The sequence below is a fragment of the Ictalurus furcatus genome, chromosome 26 (genome assembly GCF_023375685.1).
Source record: "Ictalurus furcatus strain D&B chromosome 26, Billie_1.0, whole genome shotgun sequence".
NCBI classification, from domain to species: domain Eukaryota; kingdom Metazoa; phylum Chordata; class Actinopteri; order Siluriformes; family Ictaluridae; genus Ictalurus; species Ictalurus furcatus.
The window spans coordinates 8,728,062-8,747,191 of record NC_071280.1 but is presented as its reverse complement, the minus strand read 5'-3'; the positions used below and the strand labels follow the sequence as shown (position 1 = coordinate 8,747,191).

The 19,130-nt window shown below is 40.5% G+C and overlaps 2 protein-coding genes across 2 annotated transcripts; both read left to right on the top strand.

Moving 5' to 3' along the window:
- Nucleotides 1-1,815: 1,815 nt before the first annotated feature.
- Nucleotides 1,816-6,150, top strand: si:ch211-199f5.1 (protocadherin-8). The gene is made up of 3 exons (XM_053616411.1): nucleotides 1,816-4,867; nucleotides 5,141-5,348; nucleotides 5,616-6,150. Exons 1-3 carry the CDS (start codon nucleotides 2,435-2,437, stop codon nucleotides 5,942-5,944), a joined length of 2,970 nt encoding a protein of 989 aa, XP_053472386.1. The 5' UTR covers nucleotides 1,816-2,434; the 3' UTR covers nucleotides 5,945-6,150.
- A 1,975-nt stretch (nucleotides 6,151-8,125) lies between these two features.
- Nucleotides 8,126-18,755, top strand: cnmd (chondromodulin). The gene is made up of 7 exons (XM_053615948.1): nucleotides 8,126-8,294; nucleotides 8,617-8,757; nucleotides 11,760-11,900; nucleotides 12,568-12,681; nucleotides 15,107-15,260; nucleotides 16,347-16,435; nucleotides 17,801-18,755. Exons 1-7 carry the CDS (start codon nucleotides 8,223-8,225, stop codon nucleotides 18,020-18,022), a joined length of 933 nt encoding a protein of 310 aa, XP_053471923.1. The 5' UTR covers nucleotides 8,126-8,222; the 3' UTR covers nucleotides 18,023-18,755.
- The last annotated feature ends 375 nt before the right edge of the window (nucleotides 18,756-19,130 follow it).

The following is a 19,130-nucleotide window of genomic DNA, read 5'->3' as shown; positions in this document are numbered from 1 at the left end:
CTTTTCTCCCGCGCCTTTAGCAAATGCAAATAACAGCTCACCGAGATGGGATTTTCGCAGCTCTCACTAATTCCACCATTGTTCAGCTCGCGTGCAGGCGGCGAGATTGACACGCAGGTCACGTGAGGGTCCACGGCTAATTCTTTTTTATTTGGAAAAAAAGGGGGGGGGGTTAGAATAGATTTGCAATTGTCTAAAGGGTATGACAGAATGGAAAACCTTTAAGAACACCACAGTCTGTTAGGTGCAGTGCTGAGCATCTCACTGAAGGATCTTTTTGACGTCATCTAATCCTCGTGAATGTAAGTCAGATGGACTGTAAAGTTAAAAAAGAAGAACAGAAAAAAGTTCTATCCGATGGACGCATCACTCACTGACAAGACTCACAGAAGTGACCCATCTCCAAATTCTTTATACTCTAAGGAAAAAAACCTACTAAACTTAAAGGCACACTATAGGTATATCATACTAATATACTAAACTAATCACGGTCCATTTACGCACCTTAAATCACTTTAAAGGTACACAATTAAAGGTACGATCCATATTAAAAGTACAAAATATGTACCCTCGAGAGTGCCACACCAGCGACAAGGAAAATGGTACATAATTTGTACCTTTATCATGGATTGTACCTTTAATAGTGTACCTTTAAAGAGATTTAAGGCGCGTGATTAGTTTTTCCACTGCAGATTTCTAAGTAAAGGTGTGCACTTGAGGATACCACACCAGCGACAAGGTACAGTTTAGTACCCTTTTTTAATTTATAGAGAAGAGCAATAGGCGATTAAGTCGAGCTCAAAATTCACATCAGCTCTATAAAGAAACACTGCAAGAGTGATGAGAAGTCTGTGGTGAATTTTATACGAATGAAGGCGTGGAAAAAGCCAGGATTCAACCCATCTCCATATAACTTTTATACAAGTTGACTCGTACGAAATAGCTATTAGGAATGTGTATTTGGTGACACTATTATGGAACTATACACACAGAGGAATTAAAAAAAAACTTCCTTGTCTATAACGTGATGCTGGCAGATGGATTTTCTCCTCTTTGTCCTTCTGTCCCGCGGATGGAAAAGCGCAGAAAGAAGGGCTGAGAGGAACAAAATCTCTTAAATACCCGTGACGAACCTGATCGCTCCCTAAACGCATTTTAATACCAAGCACACCACCCCCTCCAAAAAGCTCTGGCCAATTCATCGACCATCTTGGTTTGGTGAAAAGAGTTATATCAGTGATCGTGGCAGACACAAAGGAGCGCATGCGGAGCTGCTTCATTATGGTCCACTTAGGCGCGGCTGTGTGTGTGAAAGCGCTGCTGGATGTCTAATGCCTCCAATGGGAAACCCTGCCATGGCATTATATCCTTGGCGTTAACGAGGCCTTCATATGCCTTTGATATAATCTGACTATAGAGATCTTTTCTAAATCTCGTGGGCGCTTGGTCTAAATCCTATTGGTAACGGGGTTTTTGTTCACCTGGCATAGCAGGCGAATGTGTAAGAGAAGGAGGAGGCGCGCAGCCAGTTGCATGCACCATGCATGCTAAACGAGCACAAGTACAGAGACATCGGTGCCGAATTAGGATTCAGCTCACACGACATCTCGTGAGCTAAGAATGTATAGGAAATCATCATTGGATCTCGTGAATTATCTAGGTTTGATCAACAAAACACTGTACAACTTTCAACCGATGCGCATTCTTGCACGTGGAGAAACCTAAACATATAGTTGAGCATTGAAACAGTTTTGTAAAACGCGCTCTCCAAGAAAAACGTGATGAAGTGGGAGCTCAGTGGACTTCGGACTAGAAGGTCATAAGTTCAAATCCCAGCACCACCAAGATGCCACTACTGGGCCCTTCAGCAAGGCCCTTAACCCTCAACTACCCAGTTGTATAAATGATACATATGTAAGTCGCTCTGGATAAGGGTGTCAGTTAGCAGTTCATATTTCTCTCTTATTCAGACCCGCACCTGAACTGACTGAAGCACATATAGTAGATTGGACTCTATGGAGATCTGGAGAGAAAAAAAAAAGTATCCTATATAGTAAATCAAGCACTTCATGTTGTTGTGCCAACTCCTTCGCTTTAAGCAATCTCTAAAATAGGCTTAGGTGTCTTTTAAAAGTCCCTTTTTCTGTATTCAATGCGGGGATTGGTCACACTGGCTCTCATTTGCATGCGCGCGTCTATAAACGGGGCCGCCACTGCAGTTTTCGCGAGTTGCTTTTTAAAAGCGGGCGCAGTGGTGGAGCGCGCAGAGGAGAGCCACTTTGTCCTCTCTGGGTTCAGGAACCTTATGTTAAGACAATAGGATTGAAAATCCAACTTGATTGTTTTTTTTGTTGTTGTTGTTTGTTTTGTTTTTGGGTTTTTTTGTGTGTGGTTTTGTCACATTTTAGTGAAGTGGAGTGACAGATCAGTCACTATGGGAGGGAATGCATGCGGTCACCGGTGGATGTTCTTTTTCACCTTGCTGTCATTGCCTCTGCTGCCAGCGCGAGCAGCGGGAAGGACCATGAAATACGAAACGTACGAAGAGGACGCACCGGCCACCGTTATCGGAAACCTGGCCAAGGACATGTCCTTAGGTCCGTCCGTGGGCTCCAAGACTAATTTCAGGATGATGAAGCAGGTCAACGCATCTTTTGTTCGGCTCAGAGAAAGCGACGGGCAGCTGACTGTAGGCGAGAAGATTGACAGAGAGAGAATTTGCAAGCACTCTCCTCAGTGTGTGATTGCCTTCGATGTGGTGAGTTTCTCTAAAGACCAATTCAAATTGATACACGTCGAAGTCGAGGTGAAGGACATTAATGACAACGCGCCCGAGTTTCCCAGGAAGGAGTCTACGCTGGAAATTTCAGAAAACACAGCACCCGGTACCAGAATACCCTTAGATGTGGCTGTAGATGAAGACGTGGGTACGAACTATATTCAGAGCTACCAGATCTCAGTGAATAGCCACTTTACTATTGACGTGCTGAGCAGGGCGGATGGGGTTAAATATGCGGAGCTGGTGCTAATGAAAGAGCTGGACAGGGAGACACAGGCGTCCTATGCGCTGGAGCTCGTGGCGACGGACGGCGGAAATCCGCCCAGGTCCGGCATCACTAAGATCAACGTCAAGGTGAAGGACTACAATGACAACAGTCCCATTTTCGAGCGCAACCACTTTTCAGTAGAAATACCAGAGGACGCGCCAGTGGGCTTTCTGCTTTTGGATCTCAATGCAGTCGATCCGGATGAAGGTTTGAACGGAGAAGTGGTGTACGGACTCGGGAACCAAGTGCCCTCGGAGATCAGGCAACTTTTCCGCGTAGACCGGAAAAGCGGGCGCATCACACTGGAGAGCCCGATGGATTACGAGAGCAAGACGACGTACGAGTTCGATGTCCAGGCGTCCGATCTGGGTCAGAGTCCGAGTCCGCCAGCCATCTGTAAAGTGGTCATACAGGTGCAGGACGTGAATGACAACGCGCCTGAGATCACCATTACGCCGATGACGTCCATGGCGGCGGGAGTTGCGCACGTAACCGAGGCGGCCGCCAAGGACACTTTCGTGGCTCTTATCAGTACTTCGGACCGGGACTCAGGAGTCAACGGCCAGGTGCACTGCACCCTCTACGGGCACGATCACTTCCGGCTCCAGCAGGCGTACGAGGACAGCTACATGATTGTCACCACGGCGCCGCTGGATAGGGAAAAAATAGCCGAGTATAACCTGACAGTGGTGGCCGAAGACCTCGGCTCTCCACCGTTCCGCACCATCACACAGTACACCGTTAGACTGACTGATGAAAACGACAACGCGCCCATATTCAGCAAAGCCGCCTATGAAGTGTCGCTCGTAGAAAACAACGCACCGGGCGCATACATCACCACGGTCGTGGCGCGCGACTTGGATGCGGGACAAAATAGCAAAGTGAGCTATAAACTCGCGGAAACGTACGTGATGGGCGCTCCGGTGTCAACATTTGTCTCTCTAGATCCCGCCACTGGCTCTCTTTACGCGCTGAGAAGTTTCAATTACGAAGTTCTCAAGCAGCTCGAGCTGCGCGTCCATGCGAGTGACGGTGGCGCGCCTCAGCTGCACGGCACCGCCACCATCAACCTCAAAATAGTCGATCAGAACGACAACGCTCCCGTCATCGTACACCCCGTGCTCAGTAACGGCTCTGTGGACGTCCTCTTACCTAAAGACGCCCCATCGGGCTACGTTATCATGCAAATAAAGGCGCGAGACGCCGACGAAGGCATTAACGCCGAGCTGTCCTACCAAATGACCTCGTCCGAAGCCGGCGCGCTTTCTATCAATAAAGTGAGCGGGGAGATCTACGTGAACCGTGAAGGTGCCTACGACGTGGGCGAGACGTTTAAAGCTACGGTAACAGTGAGCGACCACGGAAGACCTTCTCTCACTTCTACAGCCACCATCCGCTTCACGGTCGTCGCCGGGGCTCCCAAAGGTGACCGCAACCTGTTCAGAAACACTGGCAGTGATGATGAAGTTCATGAGTTGGATCTGTCAGTGGTTATCATCGTGGTTCTGGCAGGAAGCTGCACGCTGTTGCTTTTAGCCATCATTTTAATAGCGACCACCTGCAATAAGCGCAAACTAGACAAGCGGCACAATGGATTCGGGGATGAAAAGGAAGACGATGTGAATCTGGATGTAGAGAAAAATAACAGTGACCCACTGATTCCAGTTCACAGTGAAAACGTGTTTGATGGACAGACCTACTCAAATAAACCCGCTTTCACCGGATCCGTTCAAGTGGGTAATGATGAGTGCTGCAGCTCTGAAGACGGAATCGACACCGCGTATGGGGCAGAAGACAAAAGCCATGGACCAAAATTAGACGTAAGCCTTTCTCTCTCTCTCTCTCTCTCTCTCTCTCTCTCTCTCTGTCTTATAACCTCTTATAACCTTGTTTTCTGATGCTGGAGTGCAGCACAGTTGCTTGATTTTTTATTTATTTTTTATTTTTTGCCTTAACTCAACTGTTGAGCTGAATCATGTTTGAACAGAGAAATCACTAACTGTGCTGGACTCTGAGTTATGCACCTCTTACTTGATGCTTTTTTGTGTTTATTTATTTATTTATTTATTTATTTATTTATTTTGTTCAAACAGGGATATTTAACGCTTCCTGGTTATGGAAAAGAGGCTGTAAGGCCAATTACAATATGGAAGGGCAACTCCTATACAACTATTTCAGCACGAGATCCTCAGTTCAGTGGGAAGGACAGTGGCAAAGGAGACAGTGACTTCAACGACAGCGATTCGGACATAAGCGGAGATGGCCTGAAAAAGGACGGACACCAAAACAGCGCCCAAGATGGTAAACTCAATGAGCATATTATTTTGTTTTAATAAAACCAGTCCTCAATGATCTCCATCCATATCCATATCTATATTTTTCACACCTGACATACCTGAGCCAGGTAAGCCACCTTCACCTGTCTTAGATTTGTGTTAGAGTGGAATACAAATATGGATGGATGAGATATCCCATGGACTGAATTGAAAACGTCTGGGCTAAACAGATATTTATTGTGACTAAAATCAAAAAATAATTGCTAATTGTTTGTTTGTTTTTTTATTCCAGCTCTGTGGGCATGCACAAGCGAGTGCAGGATCCTCGGCCACTCAGACCGATGCTGGAGTCCAAACGCCACCCGGATGAACAGCAACTCCAGACAGCATCTGTCCACATTCGCTAAGACAGGCTCACTTCCAAGGGATACTCTCAGAAGGGACAACTATTACCAGGCAAACATCCCCAAAACAGTGGGCTTGCAGAGTGTTTATGAAAGAGTGCTACACCAAGAATATGTCATCGTTCCCCCACCTCAGCCGAGTATCCAAGATATGAACGACGTCACGATTCCAGTGTATTCTCCCACAACAGCACGCTGTTCCAAAAACGAAGTCTAAGGGGTCCATGATAAGATGTCTCTCTAAAATTAAATCTATATGGCCGGATGAAAATGTACAAGTATAAATATTTGTCTATTTAAAAACAAAACATTTTCAGTCAGTGTTGGTCTTAATTTTATGACAGTTTTAAACAATCACCTGATCTTGTTGGAAATCTTGTATATATAATGCAAGTTTGTAAATACAGAGTTTATTTTTTATATTATTGATAAGTAAAACAAAGGTTATTTGAGATTATATACTTTATAATAAAAGCATGTCCTTTATTTAACAAAAAAAAGAGACCCTTTTCAAGGTCGGAAACCCTATCAAGTTGATAAATGCGCAGACATTGAATGTGAGATGTAACTTTTTGATTTATTTCTCTCACTGTGTTATAAAAATAAACATTGAAAATCGATATTCTTGCATCCCTTTCAGGCTCACTGAAATGAAATCTATTTTTTTTTTTTTTTAAATGATAAGTATGTTCAGGGACAGTGGATGGCGCTGTTTGCACAATTTGAGAGTAAGAGCATGTTGGTGCTGGAAGCAGGGGCTGAAATAATCCTCACAGCACATACACCATTCTATTTCCACTAATGTAAATGACACCAAGCACCAAGGTAAGGTCAGTAAGGTTTCACTAAGGTACACTCTTAAAAATAAAGGTCCCAATTAGAACCAAAAAGTTTTTCATCCTGATGCCACAGGAAAAGCATTTAAAGTTGCACAAAGAACCTATTACTCTCAAGTTCTTTAGAGAACCATCTATTTATTGGTGCTTTAACAACCATTTTCATTGTACAGGGTTCTTGAGTTGAGTTATATGCTTCTTTGGAGATTAAAAATGTTCTTAATGTTTCATTATAGCTTCTTCACAGCAGTGCCCCAAGGAACCATATCATCATAAGTTCTCTAAAAAAAAAAAAAAAAACCCTTAGTTAGTGCTTTAAGGAACCACGGTAAGGTTCTTAAGAGTGATTCCAGGAGTGATTTTCCAGTCCCATGAAGAACTTTATAAGGTTTTCTTTAACCCGTTAAGGGATGATACCTTGGAGAACCAATACACTGCTCTGAAGAACCTATAATGAAACATTAAGAACTTCTTTAATCTCCAGAGAGCCATAGCTCAGCTCAAGAACCCTATATAATGAAAAATGGGTCTTGACAAGTAGAAGGTTCTTTGCATAAACTATGGCGCTGTAAAGAACCATTGTAGAACCTTTATTTTCTCTCTCTCTCTCTCTCTCTCTCTCTCTCTCTCTCTCTCTCTCTCTCTCTCTCATTGATTGAACGAGTGAATCAATATTTGCTTCATTCACTCACACCAGCATTAAACTTGTGATAGCCGCGGATGTATTAACGTTTTGAGTGATGAGACGTTAAATGTTTTTGGTGCCTTGTTTGACCTTGGACATCTGTGCATGCTTGAAAGGCATATCAGTCAAATTGTGAAACGTTGATCTTCATTTGCATCTACTTAAACATAAGGAAATCTACCAGATTTTTATTACCACAACCACTGGAGATGGCTACATGGGAATAACAGCTCAGTTTGTGCGTGCACAGCAAATAACCCAGCTTTGTATTCACACATGACACAGCGTTTACACGTCCTACTAGACATTCTACACTGAGATAATTCAGCACTGTATGAGTTCATGTTAATTAAGTACGGCTTTATTCCTGTGTAGGTTTTAAATGTAGCTTATCAGTTTAAGGAGTATCTTGTTCCACTTACGCACTCAAACATGACATGGAGGATTTGTATCTCATGTAGTCCATTAGCTAACAAAAGCACATGTGCATTAATTGATATTCTGCACTCACCCAAAAAAAAAAAAAAAGAAAGGTTTTCTCGAGGATTTTCTGAAGGTGTTTTTTTTTCAGATTGTTTCATCAGTGCAACCATTAAAAGTGCCTCCACTAATGTAACACAAGAACCCTTAAAGCTTCCTAGTGGAAACTTTTTCTTTTTACACTTTTTAGAGAACTATTTACTGTGTAAGCTCTTCCATCACAAAACTGAATTATAGGCCTAATCTATAGTATTTCTGTAAATTCAACTAGACACAAATGATCAATGTAAGGATTTACTTTCACGCCGATGATCACCATTAAACAACAAAAAAACCTTTGTTTTTTTTTTTTTACACTGCTTTCAAACATGCCATTGGACTTCCCAAGCACCCGTAATCTTACACCCTCCCGTCACGAGCCCCATGCCTAACTTTTCCCCTCTATTTGCTAAAACCGAACAAGTGAACACTGTGACAGAAGTCTACAACCAGCCATGGAGGAGACCTCTGAGAAAATCCCTATTGCTTTGGCCGGACCTGAGGATTTACAACAGTTCATGCCACCTGTAAGTCATTTACATGCAATAATCACTTTATATTAATACAGAAAACATTAACATAGCACATTTTACAATTTGTTTGTGTGAACATCTCATTAGAAGTGGTTTGGTAAATGTATAAACATCTTTGAAAAAGAAATCTCATTTTAGTTAAAGCCTTTATGCCTAACAAATGAGTTTCTGGGTCAAGTACCAAGGTTGCTTCACTGCTCATCCACAGGCGCATTCATGATAGTAATTCATGTGCAGTTAATTTTTAGGTCTACTATTTGACATATCAATGACTAAAACGCCTGAGGAGCTTTATAAATGTTGTATGGTATTGCAGGCGTACGCCACTGTCGCCGTGAAGCCCTCGAGCTCCGTGCGCGTGCTCAAGATCGCCGTGGGCGCGCTGAGTATCGGGGCCGTGCTCTTGCTGCTCGGAGCCGTGGGTGCCTTTTACTTCTGGAATGACAATGACAAGCACGTAAGGCAGTGGATTCATTTTCTCATCTCATGCCTCCACCACCCTCTTTTTCTTCTTCTTCTTCTTTTATAAACTACCAGGTCTAATATTTGAATGATTTGCTGTTTGACGGTATATCAGTGGAAGGTGGTCTAGTTGAAGCCCAAGGACCGAGAGGTGGAGAATACATGCTGTAGAGTTTACCTTTAGCTTAAAGGCTTTCCTTAAGGCTTCGAATAGAAAAAGATCACTAACTAACTTTCACACCTATAAATTTACTGTTAAATATACTTACACACTCTTAGTGCTTTTGCATCAACTTTTAGTGTCAAATAAGCTCATAGTGTTGAATCAATTCAGTGTGTGTGTGTATGTATATATATATATATATATATATATATATATATATATATATATATATATATATATATATATTGCTGATTGCTGATTTCTTCAAGTATTTTTGTATTAGAACTTTTCCAAAATTCATGCAAACAAGGCTTCATCAAGTTCTGAATTTAATGTAAAAATGAAAATTTCACTGTGTACGACTTTTATATAACAGTTTGTTGGAATGGCATTTATATGTATTTTACTGAAGAAAATATCATGCACTGTTATAAAAATATTTTTATGCCATTTTTTTCTGCAATAAACGTCTAAGTAGGCTTATAAAAGAAACCGACAAATACGTTATAATGACATTTTGATGTTTATATCAGGTTTTGCAGTTTCTGATTATGTTGTGGTTGTGCGTTTTACAAAGCTGTAAAACAAACATATTACTGCTGAGGTTTGACCTTTTTAATTACTACAGTTTAAGAGTAGACATGCTATAGGTGTGTTTGATCCAAAAATCTACAAAATGATTGACATGGCCAAAATTGCAATTGCAATTAATTGGAAGTAATTAACGTCTACAGTCTTCACTTCACTCTTATAGTGTTCATTTGTGTCAGTTTGAATATACATAGCCTAACCACTGTGGTGCAAATTCAACACGGTGGGAATCACATTTACCAATAGACCAATGTTCTTGTCGTCCTGCTCTGCAATGGTGTGGATTTGCCATCTGCTAATATTTTAATAGGAGAATATTGATTTGGAGTTGCTTCATGGCTTGAAGATGGTGACCAGATAATAGCTTTATTTTTAGCAGGCAACCCATGTTGGATCCATGCCAATAAATACTGGTGTGAGTCAGTGATCATTTTACTGGCAAGAATTTAGTTTAAGAAGCAACCATTTGCAGTTCTTGCTGTACATCATATGGTTGGTGTGAAAGGACCCCTTTATGTGACTGCCCATATACGTTGCACATAAGCCATCCTGCCAAGGAGAAGGAAATGCAAACTAGGCTTCATTCAGCAAAGTTGAGTTCTAAAAATATAGCTTCACATTTTAAACTTTGGTCAGGAATGTATGCAGTTTTAATTTCTTTGCTTAGCAGAGTTATGAACACACAAGCCTAAAGGTTGGTAGCTGTACTAATATATACATAACATTTTAATCAATCCAGTGAATGGAGGAGTGAAACACTGTAACTGTTAATCACCGCCAGTGTTCATTATTTACTCATCAACCTCTGTTTGTCTTGTCTTATTTGACTTTTCCAAATGTAGAAAACAACCAGTCATGTGAAAAAATAAGTACACCCCATGGAAACTGTTGGCTTTTTTTTTAATATGTTTGGCCAAGCAAATATTTGAAACAGTGCCTATTAATAAAGTTGATATACTTGAACAAAACCACAAGGAAATTAGCTTTTCAATCATTTATTCAAAAGAAATAGCAATAGATGTGAGATTCTTCTGTGGAAAAAGTAAGTACACCCTTGGCCTCAGAAGGTAGTATTGCTCCCTTTAGCAGAAATTATTTCTTGTGGGCGTTTTGCATAATTGTCCAACAGGCTTGCTGGAATTTTCGACCACTCTTCCATGCAATATTCTTTCAGTTGCAAGATGTTTCAGGGCTTTCTTGTATGTACTGTCTATTTCAAATTCCCTCACAACATTTCAATGGGATTCAAATCCGGGATTTGGCTAGGCCATTCCATAACCCTCCATTTCTTCTTTTTGAGCCATTCCTTAGTGGGTTTGCTAGTGTGCTTAGGATTATTATCCTGGTGAAAGGTCCGCTTTCAGTTCAACTTCAACTTTCGGACAGATGGCCTCACATTATCTTCAAGCACTCTTTGATATGATACAGAATTCATAGTTGAATCAATGAATGCAACCTGTCCAGTCCCTGAGGCAGCGAAGCGACCCCAAACCATAACATTTCCACCACAGTGCTTCACAGTTGGTATGAGGTGCTTCTCCTGAAAAGCTATAACTTATATCCAAGTCTTTTTTCCTGGTACACCTCCCATGCAGGTCAAATTTGTGCGATCTCCTTCTGATTGTAGAAGCATGCACTTTGACACCAACAGTTGCAAGACTTACTAGCAGATTCTGTGATGAAATTTCTTGGGGTTGAATTTGCTGGGACGGCCAGTCCCGAACAAATTGGCAGTCATTTGAAATCTGTACCATTTGTAGATGATTTTCCTTACAGTGGAATGATGTATTTCAAATAATTTGGAGATCTTTTTAAATCCCTTGCCAGACTCATAGGCATCCATAACCTTTTTTCTGAAGGCCTTACAGAACTCTTTAGATCTTGGCATGATGACACCACACACCTCAATATAACAAAGGGAACACCAGACACTAGACATGAGAGGGGTATAAATAAGAGTATAATAAGAAGAAAAAAATAAGAATTATATATATATATATATATATATATATATATATATATATATATATATATAGTTTAATTGAATAAAATGTATTTTAATGAGTATATTTCAAGGTAAGGTGTAGTTAGTGGTCCAGGACAGGCAAAATCCATTGTTTTGTAAGTGCTGTATATATGGTTTATTAATGTTTTAGTTGCACATACGTTGTGAAGAAACACTTTTCACCTGTGTTTAAACTGTCTTTTACCTTTACTATACATAACTAATTTGCCTCTTACAGGTGGTCAATGTCCACTATAGCATGAGCATCGACGGTAAAGTGGAGGAGGGCTCCATGGAGATTGACACAGTGAACAACTTAGAGAGGTTCACAACAGGCAGCAAAAATGATGAAGCAGTTGAAGTCCATGATTTTCAAATCGTACGTTTTCAGCAATACTTTTATCTTTTTTAAATTCACACAAGCACAATTTAAACTCTATGTAGCACTTTTACATATAAATGAATACTATTAAATACAGAGACAAAATTACTTTTCTCCAATGTTGATAATCATACTGAGAACATTTATCCCCACAGTGAATCATGGTGGTGGTAGAATCACCATGAGAGTTACTCTTGGCCTGTTAGTTGCTTCTCTGCCGAAATCACGCCTTACCTAGCCATTGACTTTTGGTGGACAACCTCCTCTATGTAGAGTCATGGTTTCGCCTTATTCTTTCCATTTTTAAATAATTGATTAAATAATGCTCCAAAATATATTTAAAATTTAGGATGGTACATCCAGAACTTTGTCTCAGATTTGTTTTGATAGCTGCTTGGTCTTCATTATGCCCCACTTCAATACTATGGGCTATTTTATGTAGGCTCATGATGTATAATCCCAATTACATTGATTTCAGTTCTAGGTTGTAGCACTGCAAAATGTGCAGCAATTGTTGACTTCTTTATTCATATAAAATCCACCAAAAACTCACCCATTGTAAAGATCCATATGTATTCTCTGTGAGATTGGGTTGGAATAAAAACATTTGGTCGGAGTGCATGATGTTTCCTTAGTTGCCATCAATTGTGTCTTTTATACTCAGGGAATTACTGGAATCCGTTTTGCTGGAGGAGAGAAGTGTTACATCAAGACTGAGGTCAAAGGTCACCTTCCAGACCTGGAATCTCTGAACAAGGGGTCCCTGACATTTGACCTGGTATGTTGAGCAACCACACTTTACAACTACAGTTTTATCACTGACTGGCAAATATCTGCTTTTGCATCTAATTTCCAAAGAATTGATTTTTTTTTTTTAAAACCCGCCATAGTTTTACATCTTTCTTTGACAGCAGAATTGTAACCACTTCAACATTCCAGGCCTTATGCAGTTGTAATAAAAATGATTCAACACCATTGCAAATCAGGTCTATTGTCAAAATTTACAGACTTTCAGCTGTTTGCAATGAACAAATCAAACAAAAGCAATTGAAATAGTTCAACACAACGAATGCTTCAAGTGATTTCCCCAAATCATTAACAATCAAGTTGCATTTTCAGTTGAATTTGTAAGAAACCACTTGAAGCATTCGTTGTGTTGAACTATTTCAATTGCTTTTGTGTGATTTGTTCATTGCAAACAGCTGAAAGTCTGTAAATTTATTTTACAATAAACCTGATTTGCAATGGGGAATCATTTTGATTGCAACTGTAGATAATAACCATGATTGAATGCATGCCTTAAACATTTGTGGATAGGAGATAAATAATATTTACCACCAAAAGAATCGACTGAACCCACAAAAGGTTTGGATTTCTGTTGCGCCTTGTTCCATATGTTATTTTTCTTTGAGTGAAAAAGACAAAAAATTGAAGTGATTGAGTACGCACATGGCTATCGCTTTTGGCAGAGCCCACCACAGGATCGGCAGTTAGTGATTCTGCCCGAGGCGCTTCCATCCAGTTTTTCAAACACAAAAAAGTCCACAGCTCAGGAGACCCCTTAAAAGCTGCTCACGGCTCAATTTTTCGGGAGTGCTGCCAAGACTAGGCTCCAAATTAGAGCGCCAATGCCCCCTCACCTCACAGCTGCAGCATTCATTTTGCATCGTGCATTTAAAGACGATACTCTCGAAACAGCCGTGACTGTGAAGTTGCTGCGTTCTTTTTCAAGCACTCATCCATCTTTAAATGATTTAATGCAAATGGCCACTTGAATATTCATGCGGCGTATGTGTTTTACAACGTGCTTGCTGGGCTGCACTGATAAGGGTGGTCCTGTCAAAAGCGATGCTTTGCAGCATCTTAGAGCTTTATGTGTGCGGCTGGGAGGAAAGTATGAAATGGATGGGACACAGTCAATGAAATGAATGAGAGATGGTGTGCAACTGTGAGCTACTATTCGTGGTGCTAGGCACATCCATTTTAGTCCTTTGAAGACTGAAGTGAAGGAGCGTTACACAGCATGGAATCCGTGGTCAAATCTAAACAGTCTTACAAATCAGTACTCACTCTACCAAGTAGGGCTGCATTGATACCACGTTTTTTGATACCTTTCGATACTTACCCTGATACTGAAATGAGTAATCTACTCACGATTAATCAATCAGAGCCAACATGGAGCATGTTATTTAGCTCTGTTTGTTTCCGCTATTTAGATAATGGTCGTAAAAAGCACCACCATGTGTCCAAAGATATATGTTACTAGGCCCGTTGTTTATTTCGATAGTTAGGTGATTTTAAATGAAGTGCATTAGCTAGCTACATTAGTTATTTTGGACTGGGTAGGGTTGCAGTGAATGTTGTCTGTACAGCTGTAAGTAAAATACACTGTAATGTCTCTATTGTATTGCCCTTATCTTCAATGACTCATAGTATGTGCGCAAGAACAATATGCTGGGTAAGAGCTGTTAATTTTCACTGACTTAGGGTTTCTGTAGACATTTTTGAGGTTTCGAGTATTTCAGAAACTGTTGATCTCCTGGAATTTTAATACATAGCAGTCTGTAGAGTTAACAAAGAATGAGTGCGGTGAACAAAAAAAAAAATTCCAATGATCAGCAGTTCTGCTGTATGGAAATGTCATCTTGATGAGAGAGGATGATGAGGTGATGAGAAGAGAATTGATAGACAGGTTTGAGCTGACCGGAAGTCTATAGTAGTTCAAATAGCCATTCTTTACATCCATGGTGAGCAGAAAAGAATCTCAGAACGCACAACACACTGAACGTTGAGGTGAAGCGGCTCAACAGCAGAAGACCTAATTGGGTTCCACTCCTATCAGTCAAGAACAGGAATCTGAAGCTACAGCAGCTGAAGATAATAAAGTGGACAGGGAGAGTACTGTAGGAAGATGCTATAGTACACTAGGTATACGTCACATAGTATTAAGTGGTATCAGATGTTGGTATTGTAGCATTTGAACAATTTGAGTAAAGAAGCATGCTATTGGACTGGACACCTGATACTAGTACTGGCATCAATGTGTCCCTAATGCAAAGCAGGACAATTTAAGCCTTTCCTAAATGAGCGTAGCCTAACCTAATGCAGCTTTGGGCTGTTTTGTTGGGGCACGGATAGCAAGACACATTGAACAGCAAACCCAAACGTATAATTAAATCGCATGTATATTTGGATTCCCACAGGAGGATGAGGTCATGCCTGCCAAGTTCGTAGAAGACCCTCTAATCTGGGTCGCAGCTGATCAGCCCCTGAAAGACACCAGCTTCCTCAGTGCCAAGATTTTGGACCTCTGCGATGACGTGCCCATCTTCTGGCTGCGTCCTAGCTACCCAAACAGTAGAACTGCCTCTTATTGTGCTCCCTGTTTGTCTGTCCTTTTGTCAACATATTTCTCAGTTTTCTAGGTTACAAAGACAGCATTGAGAAAATATACAGCCCATAAAAAGGACATCCGTTGATGTTAAACATTATTGCATATATTTATGTTTATATTTTACGGTACCGGTAGCAAGTGAAGGTTACTCTGACTGTTTTCAATTAATTGGTCTGGAAAGCAGCAGATCTGAGCAGTTTATCAAAACAGTGCCAGAAATACAGTTTTGCCTGTTAAAAGAGATTGCTTTGACTCATTTCAAGCAACTCTTAAGGGTGTTTTATGATGACATATCAGTACATCATAACTTTAATTATATATTTAGGCTTTCCTTGTAATGGTGAAGTGTCGTAAAATCACACGTCTGTTTCAGGGTATACAATAAACTGCAGCCAAGGTACATGGGCTATCTGCAATTTCAAAAAGAAATGATTTAGGACACCAAATCACAGGAAGATCCATTTGCACTTTTGTACAAAAATGACCAGTAGAACACATTTGAGAACGCTGTACTGGAATTGAGAAACTACAGGCTCACAAAAATTACAAGACAACCATCCCATTAGTAGGCATCACGCGGCATAATTGACAACAGGCCGTTAATCATGTGAGGTTTCTGGTATATTGTGCTATCATTTCACATAATGTAGAAAGATGATGACATTAAGCCATTGCAGTGGCAGGTCAAGTAGCAAATTATTTGGCTAAAGAACATGCTAGAACATTTCTAGGACTGTTACTATACTACAGAAAGGATAACGTTAGAATGAGTGTATCAATATGATTTGTCTTGAAGCTGGCATTACTTTCCGTGCCATGCCGTAAACTGAGCAGCAATTGGTATACAGTAACAGCAGTGTGGTATAATATTCCATCTCATAGTTGACCAGTATATCACACCCCTAATTAACATGACTCAAAGAAACAGCCAGGCTCAATGGTATAATCAGCATGTCATTTGTCCATCACAATATTCTTAAAATTAAAGAACAAAAATGTGATCAACTGAATTGCTATTTTGCATGAATCATGTTCACTGCCCATTCCAGGAGAGCAGAAGAAACCAGTTCCAAGGGCCAGACGTCAGGCTCCGGGAGACGACGACCGCACTCCATTCAACCCTAACAACCCTTACCATGTGAGTGCCATTTGGCTAGAAAAGTTTTCCACATGACGGTTGTATTTACACAGATGAATCAGAGGGAGATGGAGTGAAAGAGAAATTCAGTACAACTGAATTAGTATGCAGAAGTCACATTGGATTTCAGAAAGCGACCCTTGCATGATTGACAGCTTTAATGTAACGGTAGCTGTACTGCCTGCAGCCATACTTAACATGGCAGTAATTTCAATAAAATGTGAATATCCATTTGGCAAAAATGTCCATCCCAATTGTAATCACTCTGACCCTCGAGGCCAGATCGCAGCGCAGCAATATTTCAGGACTGTCAATTCAGAGCGCGCCAGTCGATACTTGTCTACATCAACTGTGGACCACCGAACATGCTATGTTTTGCCTATTTTTGGGCCATAGTTGTTTTTCCCCTTTCTTCAGCAAGGGAAAACATCATCATGTTGAGGATAGTTCTGTTTTAGTTTGGTTTTTTTTAAAATAACTCTATATATAAACCAAAATTATTTGGTGTCTTATTGTGTCACAGAATACACGTGTAACTGGACACTCCTATTGTTATAAAGTAGAGGGCAACATGCACAGACGTGAGAGCATGGGCAGATGTTAGGGTCACTGTAGGAGGCCATGCCTGTCACCCTGCATCTAATCTCACAGACCTCCTTTCTACAGACCCAGAATCCCTCTATTGACCCTCTCCCCCCCCCTCTGACTCTTCCACAAAAAAAAAAAAAAAATCCCTCTCTTTAATCCATTTCCACAAAAGTGAAAAACCATCTGGAAATAAATAGCAGCTAATTCTTTACTAAAACTGTACATATAGACAGTCTTAGAAGAGCTGTTATTTTTTTTTATTATTATTATAACGAATATATACCTCAGCTTTTAGCATCCAGATGGTGCACAGCTGCATGATATTACTGTGTGTCATCAATATAAATGACATGACTTTGTACAGATTTTATCTTGTACACACTAACTTTCAAAGCTGCAATATTCTTTACAGCTCTGATACACTTTGGGTGTGTTCACAATGTTTAACACATTTGAATCAAACCTTGCGTTGTTTCCCCCTTGGTGTGGGTTGTATAGGCAGATGAGTACACAGCCATTACGCTCCAAAATGTGCACACATTGGTGCACACCAAAATAAGCAGTCTGAGAGCATCTCAGAGAGGTAGTTTAACTATTCCAAGTGAACTGCAGTGAGAAAGAAAGCACTGGCGCCACACGAGTGTCCTGAGCTCAGGCTACCATCTGTATAGTTTCACATCTTTTATTGTTGAGGAATTAATAAAAAATACTGATTAACCATGAAGATAATTAAACAGGGGAGTTTATCCATGACTAATGTGTTTGGCCCAATTGCAGCGTCGTGAGGGTGAGGACAGCCCTATGACGGTTGACACCATGCTGGACCACACAGGTGTGTGCTGCTCCGAGTGTCGCCGTAGCTATACACACTGCATGCGTATCTGCGAGCCTCTGGGTGGACACCAATCGTGGCCATACAACTACAGAGGCTGTAGGCAAGCGTGCCGTCTCATTATGCCATGCAACTGGTGGGTGGCTCGCATCATGGGCCTCGTCTAAAGGCTCCACAGAGGACGAACTCACAAAGAAAGCTAGTTTTCAACATAGAAGCCTCATCACAAGCATCACTTTATTATGATGGGGTCTAAAGTATTAGAATATAGGTTGTATTCAGTATGCGAGTCTGTTATTGAACCGTGCCACCATTGCTGGGGAACAATGTGAAGGACTTTTGGTTGGCTTCAAAAAATATGAACAATGTACATTAAAGGATTAGTTATTGGGAAAGAATTCTAATGTATAGTTGTACTTAGTGAGCAGCCAAGATATTTTACTCTTCTTTTTTTTTTCCTCCTTCTTTTCTTTCTTTTTTTTTTGTGTGGCACCATCAAGTTAATAAGTCATGAAAGTCATTCATGCCCACAATCAATGTGATGTGAACTAAAGTAAAGCATTCTTTTTCTTCTGATGTAAATATATGTAATAAGTTGCTTCAGAACGCAGCAGACAAATCTTTGAATCGCAAAAGTATAAACGCCTAAATATGAGATATTTAAGATTTAACACTTGCTAGATTTAAAACCATTTTGTTTCCTTGGATATTGCTTTTGATGCGACATAAAACGACTTCTGGCCTTTTTTTATGTTGACATCAGACAAATATTGCTGCTTTGAAAGTGCTGTTTCAATATAAAAGTGTAATAAAGATCTTTTTCTACATTAAAAATGAATTACGTTGTCTCTGCTTTAGCAATTGTTTCATTCAGTGGTGAAGGCCAGAACTTGGGGGGGGTTTGGGATTCACTAGAGGTTAATATACAAAGCAGGAGCTATTTATTGCTTAGTGCTTTCATGGTTTGAGATCATACCCATAATGCAAATGATTTGGTTCCTTTTGATGTCCGAATAGAGAAGCTTATTAAAACGAGGGAGAAAATGACTTAAGAATTTACACTAGAGCCATAAAACGTTGCTGTTTGATTAGCTTCAGAGATGAATCGTGTGACGTGAATTTATCATTTAACCCAGTTACTGAAGAGGTTTAAGGGCTGTTTTACAAAACATAGCTACATGGAACAGAGTTTTCTTTTTAGAGCTCTATTTTGTTCAACCAAATGCTCAAGGCAGCTGCTTCATGAACCAAACACTATTTATGTCCTTCATGAAA